The sequence below is a fragment of the Protopterus annectens genome, chromosome 6.part0 (assembly GCF_019279795.1).
Source record: "Protopterus annectens isolate FY-2018-M chromosome 6.part0, PAN1.0, whole genome shotgun sequence".
NCBI lineage: Eukaryota > Metazoa > Chordata > Ceratodontiformes > Protopteridae > Protopterus > Protopterus annectens.
The window spans coordinates 27,650,485-27,665,854 of NC_056737.1; the positions used below are offsets into that span (position 1 = coordinate 27,650,485).

General features: G+C 45.2%; 1 protein-coding gene across 5 annotated transcripts in view; it reads right to left on the reverse strand.

Annotated features, from left to right (window-relative positions):
- HECTD1 (HECT domain E3 ubiquitin protein ligase 1) overlaps positions 1-15,370 on the reverse strand; it is a 4,301,832-nt gene that overhangs the window by 3,922,310 nt on the left and 364,152 nt on the right. For all 5 annotated transcript variants that reach the window (XM_044073821.1, XM_044073824.1, XM_044073822.1 and 2 more), the window contains exon 5: positions 5,856-5,994. In XM_044073821.1, coding sequence (XP_043929756.1) covers positions 5,856-5,994 — 139 coding nt within the window. The remainder of the gene's footprint in view (positions 1-5,855; positions 5,995-15,370) is intronic.

Consider the following 15,370-nt stretch of genomic DNA (forward strand, 5'->3'; position numbering starts at 1 on the left):
AGAGGACAACAAACATGGAACATTATGGTAAGTACATAACTTCTTTATGTTATGTTGCCCCTCTCGCTTTCTTTCTTACTGGATGGGACAGCATCCCTAGCACCATCTTCTTGGTGGCTCATGGGAGTACACCTTTGAGCACTGTGGATCCAAAAGAAGCTCTGTCCCTAGGGGCCAAATCTACCTTCTAATGAGTAATGAAAGTATGGGGCCTGGCCCATGTAGCAGCTGCACAAATGGTGTCCATAGATAATCTAGCACAGTAAGCACAAGATGTTGGTAGCGCTCTAGTTGAATGGCCTTTGATTTTGAAAGATAAAGTTCTATTGCTTGAAGTGTATATAAAGGTAATACAACTGGTAAGCCAATTTGAAAGTGTAACTTTTGAGATTGGGTTGTCTCGCTTTGCTTGAGAGAAGGAAATAAAAACCTGGTCTGTTTTCCTGAAATCTTTGGTTCTATGCAAATAAAATCGTAGTTGCCTATGTACATACAGCTGATGTAGTTTGTATTCTGCCTGGTTGGTATGACTAGAAAAGAAAAACTGGAAGTTCAATAAACTGGTTCGGATTGGTTTGAGAGCAGACTTTTGGCACAAAAGATGGATTAGTCCTCAAGGATACTCTATCCTTATGAAAGATTAGGTGTGGTGGCTTAATTGATAGAGCTTGCAACTCAGACTCTTCGTGCAGATGTAATAGCCACTAACAAGATGGTCTTCCAGGAGAGAAACTTTAGATCGCATGAAAAAGCAAGCTCAAAAGGGGTAAAGTTAGTTAAGTACGAACGAAATTTAGGTCCCAAGGTGAGAGAGGTTCTTTAATGGGAGGTCTCAACAAACAAGTTCCTTTTAAAAAAAGCTTTACACAGCCTCTGTGACATGAGATTAGGAGTGTATTCACCAATGTGATAACTGGAAATTGCAGCTAATTGGACTGATTGTAGCTGCAGCAGAGCCTTGATGAAAAAGTTCTGCGAGGAATTTTTAAATTTAACTAATAGAGGCACAGAAGGGATCTATGTCTCTCGCTCTTGCCCAGTAAGAGAATTTCTTACATTTTCTGGAATACCATTTTCTGGTGGAAGCCTTATGAAGAGAGAACAAAATATGTTTAACTGCTGGAGTAAAATTTTGAAGCCTATGTTTGGAAGTGGAGCAGCCAAGCTGTCAGAATGAGGGTCTGGAGAGAAGGATAAAGCACACCTGACAGAGTCAGAAGGTCTGGGACTAGGTCCAGAGCCCATGGCATCTCCTGAAGATGAGGCCAGAGGAAGGGAAACCAAATCTGATGAGACCAATATGGAGCAATGAAAATTAGCCTGCTTCCTAAGACTCAGGCTTTCTGAATGACTTTGGGAATTAGCGTAAAGGGAGGGAAGGCATACAGTAGTCCTGAGGGCCAATCGTGGATGAGTGCGTCTATCGGTGTCTCCACCACTAGGGGGATTAGGGCAAAGTAGCTGCTGCATTTGGTTTTCAGGGGGGTTGCAAATAGGTCGCAGCAAGGCTGGCCCCAAGTTTGGAAAATCTTGTCCACTATGCACCGCTGAGCTTGTCGGCTATCATGTTGGATTTCCCTGGGATATGTATTGCTACCAGAAAACATTGGGAAGAGATTGCCCATTGCCATACTCTCAGTGCCACTCAACAAAGAGGGCATGAACTGGTTCCTCCTTGTTTATGTACCAGACTACCGACATGGCTGACTGGATTGCAATTGTTCCTAGTGGAAGAGAGACCTGAAGTGCTTACAACGCCAAAAGCACTGCTCTCATCTTTAGAACACTGATGTGCAACTGAGCCTCATGTTTTTGCCATGTGCCCTGGACTGTTCTTCCCAGATAATGCCCCCAGCCTATCTGAGAAGCGTCTGTGGTCACAGTAGCAACAGGTTGTTGTGGAACAAAAAGGTCTTCTGATAGTCCCATGATCAAACTGAAGCCACCACAGGAGATCTCTTTTGCATGAATCCGTTACCTGATGTGACATAGGAAGTTCTTGGAGACCACGGAGCAAACAGAAGCCAATGAAGGATTCTCATATGCATCCTGGCTAAAGGGACTAGAGTAATGGTTGATGCCATGGTTCCAAGAAGTGTTACGGACTACTTTTGCTTTTACCTTGCTACTGGAAAAAAGGTCTACTATTTGCTGCCTGAGGACAGAGACTGTCGGGCGGGAGGCGAGCCATCATGGAAATGGTGTCTAGATCTGCACCGATAAATATAATACGTTGACAAGGCAACAAGGCAGACATTTGAAAATTCACTGTTATGCCTGAGCACAAATTTCCAGTGTACTGTCCCTGGCCTGTAGAAGTAGATGCTTGGTGGTGGCAGTTAGGAACCAGTCATCCAGGTATGGAAACACTTGGAATCCAAGGCGTCTCAGGTGAACCGTTACTACTGCCATGCATTTGAACACACTGGGGGTTGTAGTCAGACTAAATGGCAGAGCTCGAAACTGATAATGACTGGCTCCCAGCCAGAAGCGTAGATGACTCCTTGATGCTCTGTCCATATTTATATGGTAGTACCCATCTTGGAGGTCAGGTCTACTGAGCACATCCAATCATCTTTCTCTAAAAAGGGAAGAATTGAATGCAGTGTCACTGTTCGGAACTTGGACTTCTTTAAAAAATCATTTAACTTGGTGAAATCCAAAATGGGTCTCCAGTCCCTTGTTCTTTTTGGAACAAAAAAGAATCTTGAGTAAGTTCCGAATTCTATCTGGTCTGCGGGGGACATCTTGGATGACTTTTGTTTAGCAACTCTTGGATTGCTATGGTTGGTTGTTCCCTCTGACTGGGTGGAACGGCAAGGATTCTTCGGATCTGTGGAATGGGCTGGTAAAAGGGAATGGAATACCCTTCTGGATATTATACTTTGAACCCAATTGTCTCTTGTGATATTTCACCAGGCTTCTGGGTACAAAGTTAATCACACCCCCCCCCCCCGACTTCAAGAGAAGAGCAGGCAGGCCTCCTTTCAGGAGCACTGACAGGGTCGGCCGTGAAAGGAACTGCGGTCATCCTGGTTTTGCAGGCCCCTGTGCCATATGGGCAACATCTACCATTATTGCCTCCCACTCTTCCCCTGGGGAAGGGTTCACCTCGTGCATCTTGTAAAACTCCCTGGGATCTTTTGAACCACATCTTTCCACTCTTCTGGCCTTGAGGATAAGGTCTTGAAGGTACGGAAAAACGTACTCCAATGGCAGAGAGTTTTCCCTTCCTGCTCGCATCTGGCGAGTGTATCCACGACTTTTGGTCCAAAAAGAGAGGAGCCATCAAAAGGGGTGTTGGTAAAGGTAGACTTGAAGGGTTCCACAAAATTCCACAAACCTATCCAGGAACATCTCCTAAGGGAAACTCCTGAACCCGCAGCTCTACTCGCTCCATCAGCTGCATAGGAAATCAGTCTCATGGAGGAGTTTACTACGGAATTTAAGGTGGATAGCTGAGAGGTCACATTTTCTGAGACCCCCGCAGCTAATGAATCTTGTAGCGCATCTAACTCCTTCAGAAGATCTCCTTGAAATCTTGTAAAGTGTGAGATAGTTCAGTGATCTGAGGGTGAAAAATCGCCGACAAGAAAACACGCTTCCCGTACCTGTCCATCGTTCAAGATTCCTTATTTGGTGGATGGACAGATGAGGACGTCTCAGAGTTCCTTCTTTGTGGCTGGTGCCACCACCATAGCATCTACAGGGTACACCTTTTGAGAGAAAATCCTTATCCAAAGGAGCTGACAGGAACTTATTTGGCCTCCAAGGGACTAGCTCCATACTGTCTGGTGACTCCCATGCCTTTCGACTAACCAAATCCATAAGCTCATAAAGAGGCAGAGAAACCCAGGAGGCTGAAGGTTGAGATCCGAAGGCCTTCAAGTACACGGACTCCTCAGAAGGGCTAATGGGTTTCCAGCCGCCTCTCTGTTTTAGGATGTCAGGGATATCTGAGAAATAGACATCTTCAGAGGACAACCGTGGGGATCCTTCTGCTTCCTTGAGGTCAGTGTCAGAAGTGATAAATTCATCAGGGGAGTCTATATGCTTCGTCTTGCATGTCCTCTTCTGAGGTAGCTCCTCAGATGGGTAGTCTTGGGAGGTCACGGAAGAATGGGGCTCGCCGATGGGGCTTCCTTAGGCCCCGAATTCTCTGCTGTCCTGTGGATAGGATGGTGCCAAGGCAGACGCTGGTGCCTGAGGGGGAAGGATACCAGTATCCCCGAGTAGAGCTGTAGGAGGGGACAGCACACTCATCACCTCTAAGGCCGATCCCCACGGTTCCGAGGAAATCCCTGGCACCAAGGTCGATGTAGGAGCAGAGTTCACCCAGGCTGACACACCGAGGGGCAGACGTGGAACCGAAGAGAGATTGGTCCGAGACCCCCCCCCTGAGAACTACGGCTCCTAGACACTCCGGACGGCACCAAAATTGTCGGAGCAGGCAACGGTTCCGAAACGTCCTGAAGGGTCTGCCGCAAGCGGTATCTAGCATTCTGGTTCCGAAGATCCAGCTTGCCTCTGAGGAGGAATAATGGATGTAGTCATGTTGGATGACTCGGAGACCGGTGGGGTCGGAGCAGAGAGAAATTTTGCTGGCGACTTCAAAAGCCTGCGCACCACCCAGTCCATGTCATCATCTGATAAGCTCCTTAGAGGACCGGGATGAGAGAGGGGGGATCGAGACCTTTGATGTATAGGGGATCTCAAGGTCGGAGATACCGGTTCTAATTCAACAGACCGGCTCTGAGAAATAGTCCCTATAGGCTCCTAAGTCTATGGAACCGATGAGCTAGATTTGTCTGCACTGATCATCTCCCTTGGTTCTGAAGGCGGTCGAGCCAAGGAGATAAGATTTTTTTCAGTCTATTTAGGTATTTTCTTTGGAAGCTCTGAATGAGCCAAGGAGGAGGATGAACAGGAAGGTCTCTTGGACTTGTTACTAGTAGCTGAAGAAGTTTGTAAAGCTTCATCAAAAGCAGGCTTTATTAAACCTCTTAAAGATAGTTTTTCCTCTCATGTAATACTTGAGGGCTGAAGGAGTGACACAAATTGCAATAGTCCTGCAATTTTTGGGAGCACTGTTGGCCTTTCTTGAACCCAGAGACCTTGGATTCTTTATCTCTGGACTTTTTAAACATGTGGAACAGCAAGGAATAAGAACTGCAATAAAAATATTGCACCAAAATTAATCTAAATATAAACACACAGCAAAAAACAGTACAGAAAACACACACACAGCCCTATCCTCTAAGTTAAACAGGTGCTAGGCCCTCTAACTTAAACGGACCTAGTCGAGCTGACTGGGAACAACACAAACCCTCTAATAAAAATGGGTTACTTTTAGCTCTCTAATTTAAACGAGCTAAAAGGGAAATACACACAAAAAACATAAGACAGGCCTAGCGAGAAAACGACGGCCAATAAACACAACAGGCAATAAACGAATTACACCAAAAACCTATAGGAAGAATAAACTGCCTAAACTAAGATCTACAATAACTAATGATGAGAATTTGTCAAAAACAGCTATCAATAATGTAACTGAAAAACACTTAGCCGCGGCCAAGAAGAGAGCATCCAACTCAAGCAGCAAATGAGATCTCGGGTTTACTCCTAAGCATTATGGGACAGGTATTGACCTGCCAAGTCGGAGACTTCAAGCTAGTGTATTGGCTGAGTCGGAGCAGAGTATCGGCTCAGAATCCATCCAGTAAGAAAGGCGGCGAGAGGGACAACATATCATCTAGACATATCTTGTGTAAAAAACAATTTGACAGCTGACCTATAAAGATGCAACTGGATTCACAAACATTCCAAAAATTTATCTGCACACGTCCTGTACTTGCCTCCTGATCAAGGACAGTTGCTGTGATCTCCACTAGGACAGTAGGTAAATTGTGGCCAGCTTCAGAATCACAGACCTCTTTCAGCAGTGCTTCTGAACAGTAATGTACCATCTTCCTAACGAGTGCAAGGCTAGCTTTCCTTAAAGAAAAATAAGCTAACATCAGCTTGTATAAAACAATGAAAAACAAAAATTGCTCAAGATAAAGACTATTTCCTTTGACACATTATACATCAATTTAAGTACCAAAAAAAGCAATTCCAATGTAAATCCACATAGACATTTTGTAACAAATTTGTCAGCTCACACAGGATGAATTTAAAGCAATAAATGTCAAAAACTAAAATAACTGAACACACATACCTCTTATCCACTGCTCTTCAATAAGGTAGAAATCACAAACAAGCTGATGAATAACCATTTACTCATTCAACTCTTGTCAGCATTTGAGCTGAAGGGTGAAATACCTCTGCACTAGCAGGTTACATAACGATCACCTAACTCTTAAAGGAAAAGGTTAAATGGAAATATATGCTTTAATCTGTTCAAGCACAGCAATATTCTGCTAACTTGTTCAAAGTACAGTTTTGTACCTACCATAAACGTAGATGTTAAGAGTGTTCACCCTGCTGCAGTCATCACATTTGGGTTATCCTGTCGTCAGGCGGTCCCGCAGTCGGCCGGATTTCCAAAGTCTGGGTCCGACATCGGTTGCTGTCGCCTCATCCCTGAAGTCAGTGCACCAGGGGGTGCATATACTGAAACAGACGCCATTTTCTTCAGTTTTTCTTGCCCCAGATGTCAGGTGCCCCCAAAAAGGTGATCAAAATTAGTACCAAATGGTGTGAACACTGTACAAACACAAACTACCTTCAGCTATAAGCAAATACATCAGTAAGGCATAGCAGAGGTTTAGCCAGAAGATCAGAGGGGTTGGAGGGAGGGTAACCTGGACTGCAGCAGGGTGAACACTCTAACATCTACATTTATGGTAGGTACAAAAAGTACAGTTTTCTACCTACCATAAATGTAGATGTCCGAGAGGTATGCATCTGCAGTCATAACATATGGGTTTGTCCTGCCTCAGGCAGCCCTTCGGTCGGCCGGATTCCAAAGTCTGGGTCTGGTCTCGGCTGATGTTGTACCTTCCCCGACGTCAGAGCGTCTGGGGTATAAAAGCATCAGCCGACGCCATTTTCCTCAGTTTTTCTTGCCCCAGATGCCAGGTGCCCTCTAGGAAGGCTAAATTTGGATAAATGCAATAAGGATCCAAACATTTGCAAAATTCTAAATATATACATGTATATACAAACAAATACACCATAATAGATTCCCCCAGCTAGCTGAAAGAGGGCTAAGTACCCTAGGAATACCACAGAGGGGTAGGAGGGAGGGTAAACCTGACTGCAGATGCATACCTATCGGACATCTACATTTATGGTAGGTACAAAACTGTACTATGTCCTTCAAGGATGCATCTGCAGTCATAACATATGGGTAGAATACCATAGCTAATCTGGGGGAGGAGGTACTAAGAAAAGGATGGTGTAGTTAAGATCCCCTGCAGGACTGCAGTAGCAAAACCTGCTCTGGATCTGGAGTATAAAGGGAGATTGTAATGTTTGGCAAATGTATGCACAGAGCTCCAAGTAGCAGCTTCTAAAATGTCCTTGGTAGCCACCCCACGCAGGAAGGCTGTAGTGGTGGCCGTGGCCCTTGTGGAATGAGGCCTGATGTTTTCAGGAACTGTCTTTCCATGAAAGGAGTAACAAAATCGAATGCAATTTCCTATCCATTTTGAAATTGTCTGTTTGGAAATTGCTTTTCCTTGCACCCCAGTAGCATATGCTACAAATAGTTGGTCAGTTTTTCTGTTAGTCTTAGTTCTGTCCAAGTAGTAGTGTAGTTGTCTGTGTATATCCAGGGTGTGCAGAAGTTTTTCCCCTCTATTCTGTGGATTTGGGAAGAATGTAGGCAAGTGAATAGCTTGGTTCAAGGATACCCTAGATACCACCTTTGGCATAAAAGTAGGATTGGTTCTTAGTGAAACTCTGTCCTGATGGAAGATAAGAAATGGCTGTACTGCCATTAATGCTTGTAACTCAGATACTCTTCTTGCTGAAGACATTGCTAGAAGGAATGCAGTTTTCCAAGACAGAAACTGTAGATCTGCTGATGCTGCTGGTTCAAAAGGAGGAAGTGTTAGTTTCTCCAACACAACGTTGAGATCCCAGGCAGGTAGAGGATGTTTTCTTGGAGGTTTAATATTTTTGATCCCTCTCAGAAATTGCCTGAGGAGAGGGTGCGAGAAGATAGGTGGATCCACATTGTATTCTGCTGACATTGCTGAGGCATGAATCTTAATGGAAGAATAGGACAGGCCATTGTGGAACAATTCTGCTAAGTATTCCAGAATATGTGTCATGCTTGCCACTGTCACATCTGTGCATTTTGATGTGTTCCAAATGAGAAATCTTTTCCATTTTGCTGAGTATGTCTTCCTTGTGGAAGGCCGGCGAGCATCCATGATAATGTCTTTCACTCTCTGTGATAAAACATTTTGTTTGGGGTTTAAGGGATTTTCCAGGCAGTTAGCTGCAATGTTTTCAAGTTGGGATGCATGATCTTGAAGTTGTTCTGTGTTAGAAGAAGAGGCCATGGCTTTGCCTGTGACATGCTTCTCAATAATGGATACCAGTGTTGTCTTGGCCAGTCTGCTGCTATCAGAATCACTGTTGGCTGTTCCTCCCTGATCTTCAGTAGAACCTTGTACAGTAACGGAAGAGGAGGGAAGGCATATACTTTTAGAGCTTTCCAGCTGAAAGAGAGAGAGTCCACCTTCCAAGCTTGTGGGTGGTATGTCCTTGAGCAGAATGTCTTCAGTTGATGGTTGATGGGGGAGGCGAACAGATCTATCTCCGGCATGCCCCATGCCTTTACTATGAGTTGGAAGATGTCTGGGTGCAGCATCCATTCGAGTGCATCCATGGTAGTTCTGCTTAAGCTGTCTGCCAGTGTGTTCTCTTTTCCTGGCACGAACTGCGACTGTAGTTGGATATTGAGTTTCAGGCATAGTTCCCATAGATTCATAGCCAGCCGGCATAGAGGGTAGGAGTGTGTGCCTCCCTGCTTGTTTATATACCACATGACCGTGGTGTTCTGTCCTTATCAACAGGTGGCCTTGATGGAGGAAGGGTTTGAAAACCTCGATTGCATGCATCACTGCCAGCATTTCCTTTTGGTTTATGTGCATGCGTAGCTGCCCCTGAGACCATAGGCCTTGGATACATTTGCCCTCCATGTGTGCTCCCCATCCTCGGTCTGAAGCGTCCATGGTGATGGTTTGTTTTGTTTTTGGTTTGTTGAAAGGCAACCCTCTGTTGGACTGGCAGGCCTGAGCCCACCACAGAAACTCCTTTTGAAGGCAGGGAATGATTGGTATCAAAGTTTCTAAACTGTGACTGTGTTGAGACCATACACTCCTTAGGTACCATTGTAATTTTCTCATATGCAGCTTGGCCTGTGGTATCAGAATTATGCAGGATGCCATGTAACCCAGGGCCTGCAGGATTTTCCTTGCAGTAAGCTGAGTTTGTCTTGTCAGAATCATGAAGTAATCTGGAAGTTGTTTTTGTTTTTCTTCTGTGAGAAAAGCCATTTGGATGGTTGTGTCCATATCTGCACCCAAAAAGGTTATCCTTTGGGATGGAATAAGTCTTGACTTTTGGATGTTGACTGTGTATCCCAAGGCCTGTAGCAGATGGATGGCATAGGCAAAGTCCTTTATCAAAGTTTCCTTGTTGTCCGCTTGTATAAGGCAGTCGTCCAGATATGGGTAGATTTGAATCCCCTGAAGTCTGCAGTGTGCAATTACTGATGCCAGGCATTTCGTGAATACTCTGGGTGCAGTAGATAAGCCAAAAGGCAATGCTGAGAATTGATAATGCTCTGATCCTGCAAGAAATCTGAGGTGTCTTCTGCAACTTGGTCGAATAGGGATGTGCAGGTATGCCTCCTTGAGATCTAGAGTCACCAAACTAATAACACAAATGAACCAGCACTTGAGCTCCAAGAAGCAACCAGAACAACACAGGACCACACGAGTTTACCTAGGTTTCGTCTTTAATCCAACTTCATCAGAACCCTGAAGCTCAAGTGCTGGTTCATTTGTGTTATTAGTTTGGTTGGAGCATTACTAGTATGGGGAATCTAGAGTCACCAGCCAAGACTCCTTGCCCAACATGGGAAGAAGTTGCTGTAGGGTCAGCATCTTGAATTTTGGCACAATGAGGTAAGTATTCAGTGCGGACAGGTCTAGTATAAGCCTCCATTGATTTTCCTTTCTTGGTACAAGGAATAGTCTGGAGTAAAATCCTTGGCCTTGTTCTGGAAGTGGTACCTTTTCTATAGCATTCATTTGAAGCAAGTTGTTGATTTGCTTTAAAGCGTCTGTCCTCTGATTTGGTGGTAGGTTTGGCATTCCGTTTCTTTTTGGCAAAGTGTGGAAGTGAAACCTGTATCCTTTTGTCTATTATTTGCAGTGTCCATGTGTCCCTTGTAATGAAATGCCAGTTTTTTGAAAATAAAGCAAGCTTTCCGCCCAAGGGTGCTTCCAGCTGAGCCCTGGTAGGCGGAATCAGAGTAAAGTCATTGAGCCTGTCCTGGTGTAGTAGTAATTGTTGCTGCTGTTGCACTACTCCTCTGGTTGGCAGGCTGCCACTGACGGCCTCTGTAGGAGCCCTTCGATTGGCCTCTGCCTCTGGGGTGTCTGTTCCTGCCTCTCTGGGCTCTGTCAGAGTCTGGAAAGGACCAATTTTTAGTAGGCCAGTTTCTGCTGAATCTCGGTGGTTGTACTTGCAGGAAATCCTTAACTGTTTGCACAGATTTTGCCTTTTCTTCAAACTTTTTTTAAGACCTCCTGAGCAGAGGAGCCAAATAAATTTTGTTTCTCCATTGGAGCATCCAGGAGTTTTGCTTTAACATGGTCTGGTAAAGATTATTCCTTCAGCCAGGCATGCCTGCGAATAACTGCCCCAGTCATAGCTGATCTAAATGAAGCCTCCAATGCATCATAGCCACATTTTAAGAAATGATTACTAACCTGCTGTGAGTTGTGTATCAAATCCTGTAGGGATTTACGGTCAAGAGGTTCAGGAGAAGAAAGTTTTATTCATTTCATATAACAAATACTCTTGGTACTGTATCATATGAAATTGACAATTTAATGCCCTGACAGAAAGAGCTGGAGAAGTATATACCTTCTTTCCCCATCTCTCTAAAGCTCTAGACTCTCTTTCAGAGGGTAGAGGATTTTTGGCAGTGGCGGCCGCAACCCCTTTAGGGCCCTGAGAAATAGTTTCTGGGTCTGCAGAATGGGCTTTATACAGATGGAAATGTGAATCCGGCACCCTGTAGTATCTATCAGGTTTGGCAGGGGCCGGAGGGAGAGTATCAGGGGCTGTACTAACATCATTGTACACATCATCAATTACATTCAAAACAGGAGGTATAGCTAAGGGCCTATGTTGAGGCAAATGTAAAAAGGTCCTTAATCTTTTTCTAGAATCAGAGAATTCCTGACCTTGCCATTAAAAATGCTCTCTCATGGAGTGTAGAGTCTCACCAAAAGAAAACTATTCAGGAGGGGAAGCCGAAGGGATAGATTCTTCAGCATCAGAATCCTCAAAGGGCGAATAGGCCTCCTCCTGGTGGTCTGACAACTCAGATCCATCCGTGGAGTCATCTGAAGAATGTGGGTCAGAGGGATCAGTCCTGGGCCTTTTGTCTGGTGGAGGGTGAGAGGCCCTGTCCGGGTGAGGTTGTGAACCTCTAATCAAAGAAATAAGGTCCTCTGCAAGGCTGAGAATCTGGGAACTAGAGGAAGGCCTCTGGGAGGTAGTCTTGGAAGGCAAAGTTTTAGAAAGTTTTGCAGCTTTAGCCCTAGAGAAGGCCTTGATTGACATGGAAGCAGGGGGCCTAGCTGCCCCACGTGCTGGAGTAGAAATGTCCAAAGGTATGGTGTCGGACATTTCCTAGACACTGGTCTCGGTAGGTAACTCGGTAGCCGACTCAGCCGGGGCCTCCCGGGCCGCGGTGGTCGGTTGGATGGATTCAGAAGAAGGAATCGCCGAGGACTCTGTTTCGGCCGAAACAGAGACACTTGTGGCAGGCCTTACCGTGGTTTCAGCCGAAACCGCGGGCCGCGAGTGTCGGTCCTTGTCCTTCCGTTTTTTCACCAAATGCGAAGTCGGAGTCTCCGACGGCATTTTATTTGCAAAAGTAGCTCCAAAAAATTCCTATGCAAACTTCGACCAACGTCTAAGAGTTTGTCGGTTGAAGGAAGCACAGGCTGAACAGGACGATACGTCGTGGTCTGGGCCTAAGCAAGGAAGGCAGTAGGAATGGAAATCCTTATGAGGTATTTGTTTCCCACAAGTTAAACAATTATTTACTTTGTCTGACATCGGCTGAGGCAAGAAAGAGTCCCCAACGGGGTACTTAGCTTTTTCGAAGTCTTCGGTAGCTGAATTCACTGGATCTAACAGACTGGCACTTGCGAACAGCTTCTGCTTCGGGCACCGCGCGGCAAGAAAGACTGAGGAAAATGGCGTCGGCTGATGCTTTTATACCCCAGACGCTCTGACGTCGGGGAAGGTGCGACATCAGCCAAGACCAGACCCAGACTTTGGAATCCGGCCGACCGAAGGGCTGCCTAAGGCAGGGCAACCCATATGTTATGACTGCAGATGCATCCTTGAAGGACATCTGTACTATGTTCATCGTGTTACCCTGCTGCAGTCATCACACTTGGGTTGAGTCCCAAAGCTAAGGTAGGGGGGAGGTATCATGGAGGGTTAGTGGAGGCAATGAGGCCCTGCAGAACTGCAGTGGCGAAGCCCACCCTGGACTTAGAATAAAGAGGTAAGTGATCGTGTTTAGTGAAGGTGTGTACTGAACTCCAAGTTGCAGCTTCTAAAATTTCCTTGGCAGGAACCCTTCTGAGAAAGGCTGTAGAGGTAGCTGTTGCCCTGGTAGAGTGGGATCTAATGGTAGGAGGATCTGGTTTCCCATGATGGGTATAACAGAACGGTATGCAATGGCCTATCCATTTAGAAATGGTTTGTTTGGATATAGGCCTCCCTTGAGAAGCTGTATCATAGGATACAAAGAGCTGGTCAGTTTTTCTGAAAGCCTTAGTTTTGTCCAAGTAGTAACGAAGCTGCCTGTGAATGTCCAAGGAATGCAAGAGTCTCTCACCTTTGTTCTGTGGATTGGGAAAGAAAGTGGGTAGATGGATGGTTTGATTTAAAGCTACACTGGAAACCACCTTAGGCATGAAGGAAGGATTAGTTCGTAGAGAAACTCTGTCTTGATGAAATGATGAGGAAAGGTTCCACTGCCATTAGTGCCTGTAATTCTGAGACTCTCCTAGCAGAAGTTATTGCCAGGAGCAGGGCAGTCTTCCAAGAAAGGAACTGAAGGTCTGCAGAGAAAGCTGGTTCAAAGGGAGGTAACGTTAGTTTCTCCAGAACAAAGTTGAGGTCCCATGTTGGTGTAGGAGCTCTTCTAGGTGGTCTAATGTTTTTTGCCCCTCTGAGGAACTGCTTTAGAAGAGGATGTGAAAATAAAGGTGGATTTGTGCCGTAGTGAGCTGAAATAGCTGAAGCATGGATTTTAATTGAGGAGAAAGTCCTTTGTGCAACATTTCTGCTAAGTACTGCAGAATGTGAGGCATATGAGGCTGAGTTGTGTCTTGTCCTTTAGTTTGGTTCCAGGCAGAAAACCTTTTCCATTTGTCCGAGTAAGCCTTCCTGGTGCTTGGCCTCCTGGCTTCCAGAATAACATCCATAACTGCTTGTGAAACAGGGGCTGGTTGGATGTTTAAAATATTTGCCATGCAGCCAGGTTTAATGTTTTTAGCTGGCTGTGTAGAATCTGTTTGTTTTGCTGCGTGAGCAGATGAGGTATTTGAGGCAATATCCATGGTGGGCTGTGAGCCATATTCTTCAATAGCGGGTACCAGTGCTGGCATGGCCAGTCTGGGGCTATGAGAATCAGTCGAGGTTTCTCCTTTCTGACCTTCAGAAGAACCTTTGTGAGAAGAGGTAATGGAGGAAAGGCATATGCTGTCAGGTTTTTCCAACTGAAGGAGAGAGCGTCCACTTTCCAAGCTTGATGGTGGAATGTCCTTGTACAAAATTTTGTCAGTTGGTAGTTTTGAGGACTGGCAAACGGGTCTATATTTGGTAGGCCCCATTTTTGAGTTATCATTGTAAATATTTGTGGGTCTAGCTTCCACTCGTGGGGATCTTTGATGTTTCTGCTTAGGTTGTCTGCCAATGTGTTTTTCTGTCCTGGCAGGAATTGAGCTTGTAACTGGACTTGGTAGGCCAGAGCTGTGTTCCATAAAATTATTGCTTGCCTGCAAAGAGGGTAGGAATGTGTGCCCCCTTGTTTATGTACCACATTACTGTGGTGTTGTCAGTCTTTATTACCAGTTGTCCTGGATGTAGTAGATCCTTGAAGGCTGTCAGAGCTTTCTGTACAACTAGCATCTTTTTGATTTATGTGCAGTTTTCTTTGTTCTGCAGTCCATAGGCCTTGAATGCATTGCCCTGCCATGTGCGCCCCCCAAGGCATAGTCTGAAGCATCTGTTGTGATAGTTTGCCTGGCTGGGGGCAAGGTGAAAGGCTGACCCTTGTTAAGGTGACATGCCTGTGCCCACCATAGAAATTCCTGTTGAAGGCAGGGAATGATAGATATCACTGTGTCCAAGCTGTGGCTGTGTTGAGACCATACACTTTTTAGGTACCACTGTAATTTCCTCATATGCAGTTTTGCAAATGGTATTATCAGAATGCAAGATGCCATGAAGCCCAAAGCCTGCAGAATTTTTCTTGCAGTTAATTGGGTCTTTGTTGCCATTATCTTGAAATATTGAGTCAGTTGAAGTTGCTTGTCTGGCGTAAGATAAGCCTTCTGGGCCATTGTGTCCAAGCTGGCACCCAGGAATGTCATTTTTTGTGAGGGTACTAGTTTTGACTTCTTTTCGTTTACTGTATACCCCAGACAATTTAGTAGATGCTTCACAAAAGCCAGATGATGTAAGAGAATGTATTTTCTTTCTGCTTGGATGAGGCAGTCGTCCAGGTATGGATATATTTGAATTCCTCTGTCTGCAGTATGCAATTACTGGTGCCAGGCATTTTGTGAATACTCTGGGCGCAGTAGATAAGCCAAAGGGCAGTGAAGAGAATTGGTAGTGGGTTGAACCTGCAATGAAACGGAGGTATCTTCTGCAACTTTGTCTGATAGGGACATGCAGGTATGCCTCCTTGAGGTCCAACGTTACCAGCCATGCTTCCTTGCCCAACATAGGAAGTAGCTGCTGTAGAGTTAGCATCTTTAATTTTGGGACTTGTGGTTAGAATTGAAAGGTCCAGAATGGGTCTCCAAGCATTGTCCTTTTTGGGTACTAGAAAGAGCCTTGAGTAAAATCCTTGGCCTTGCTCTTG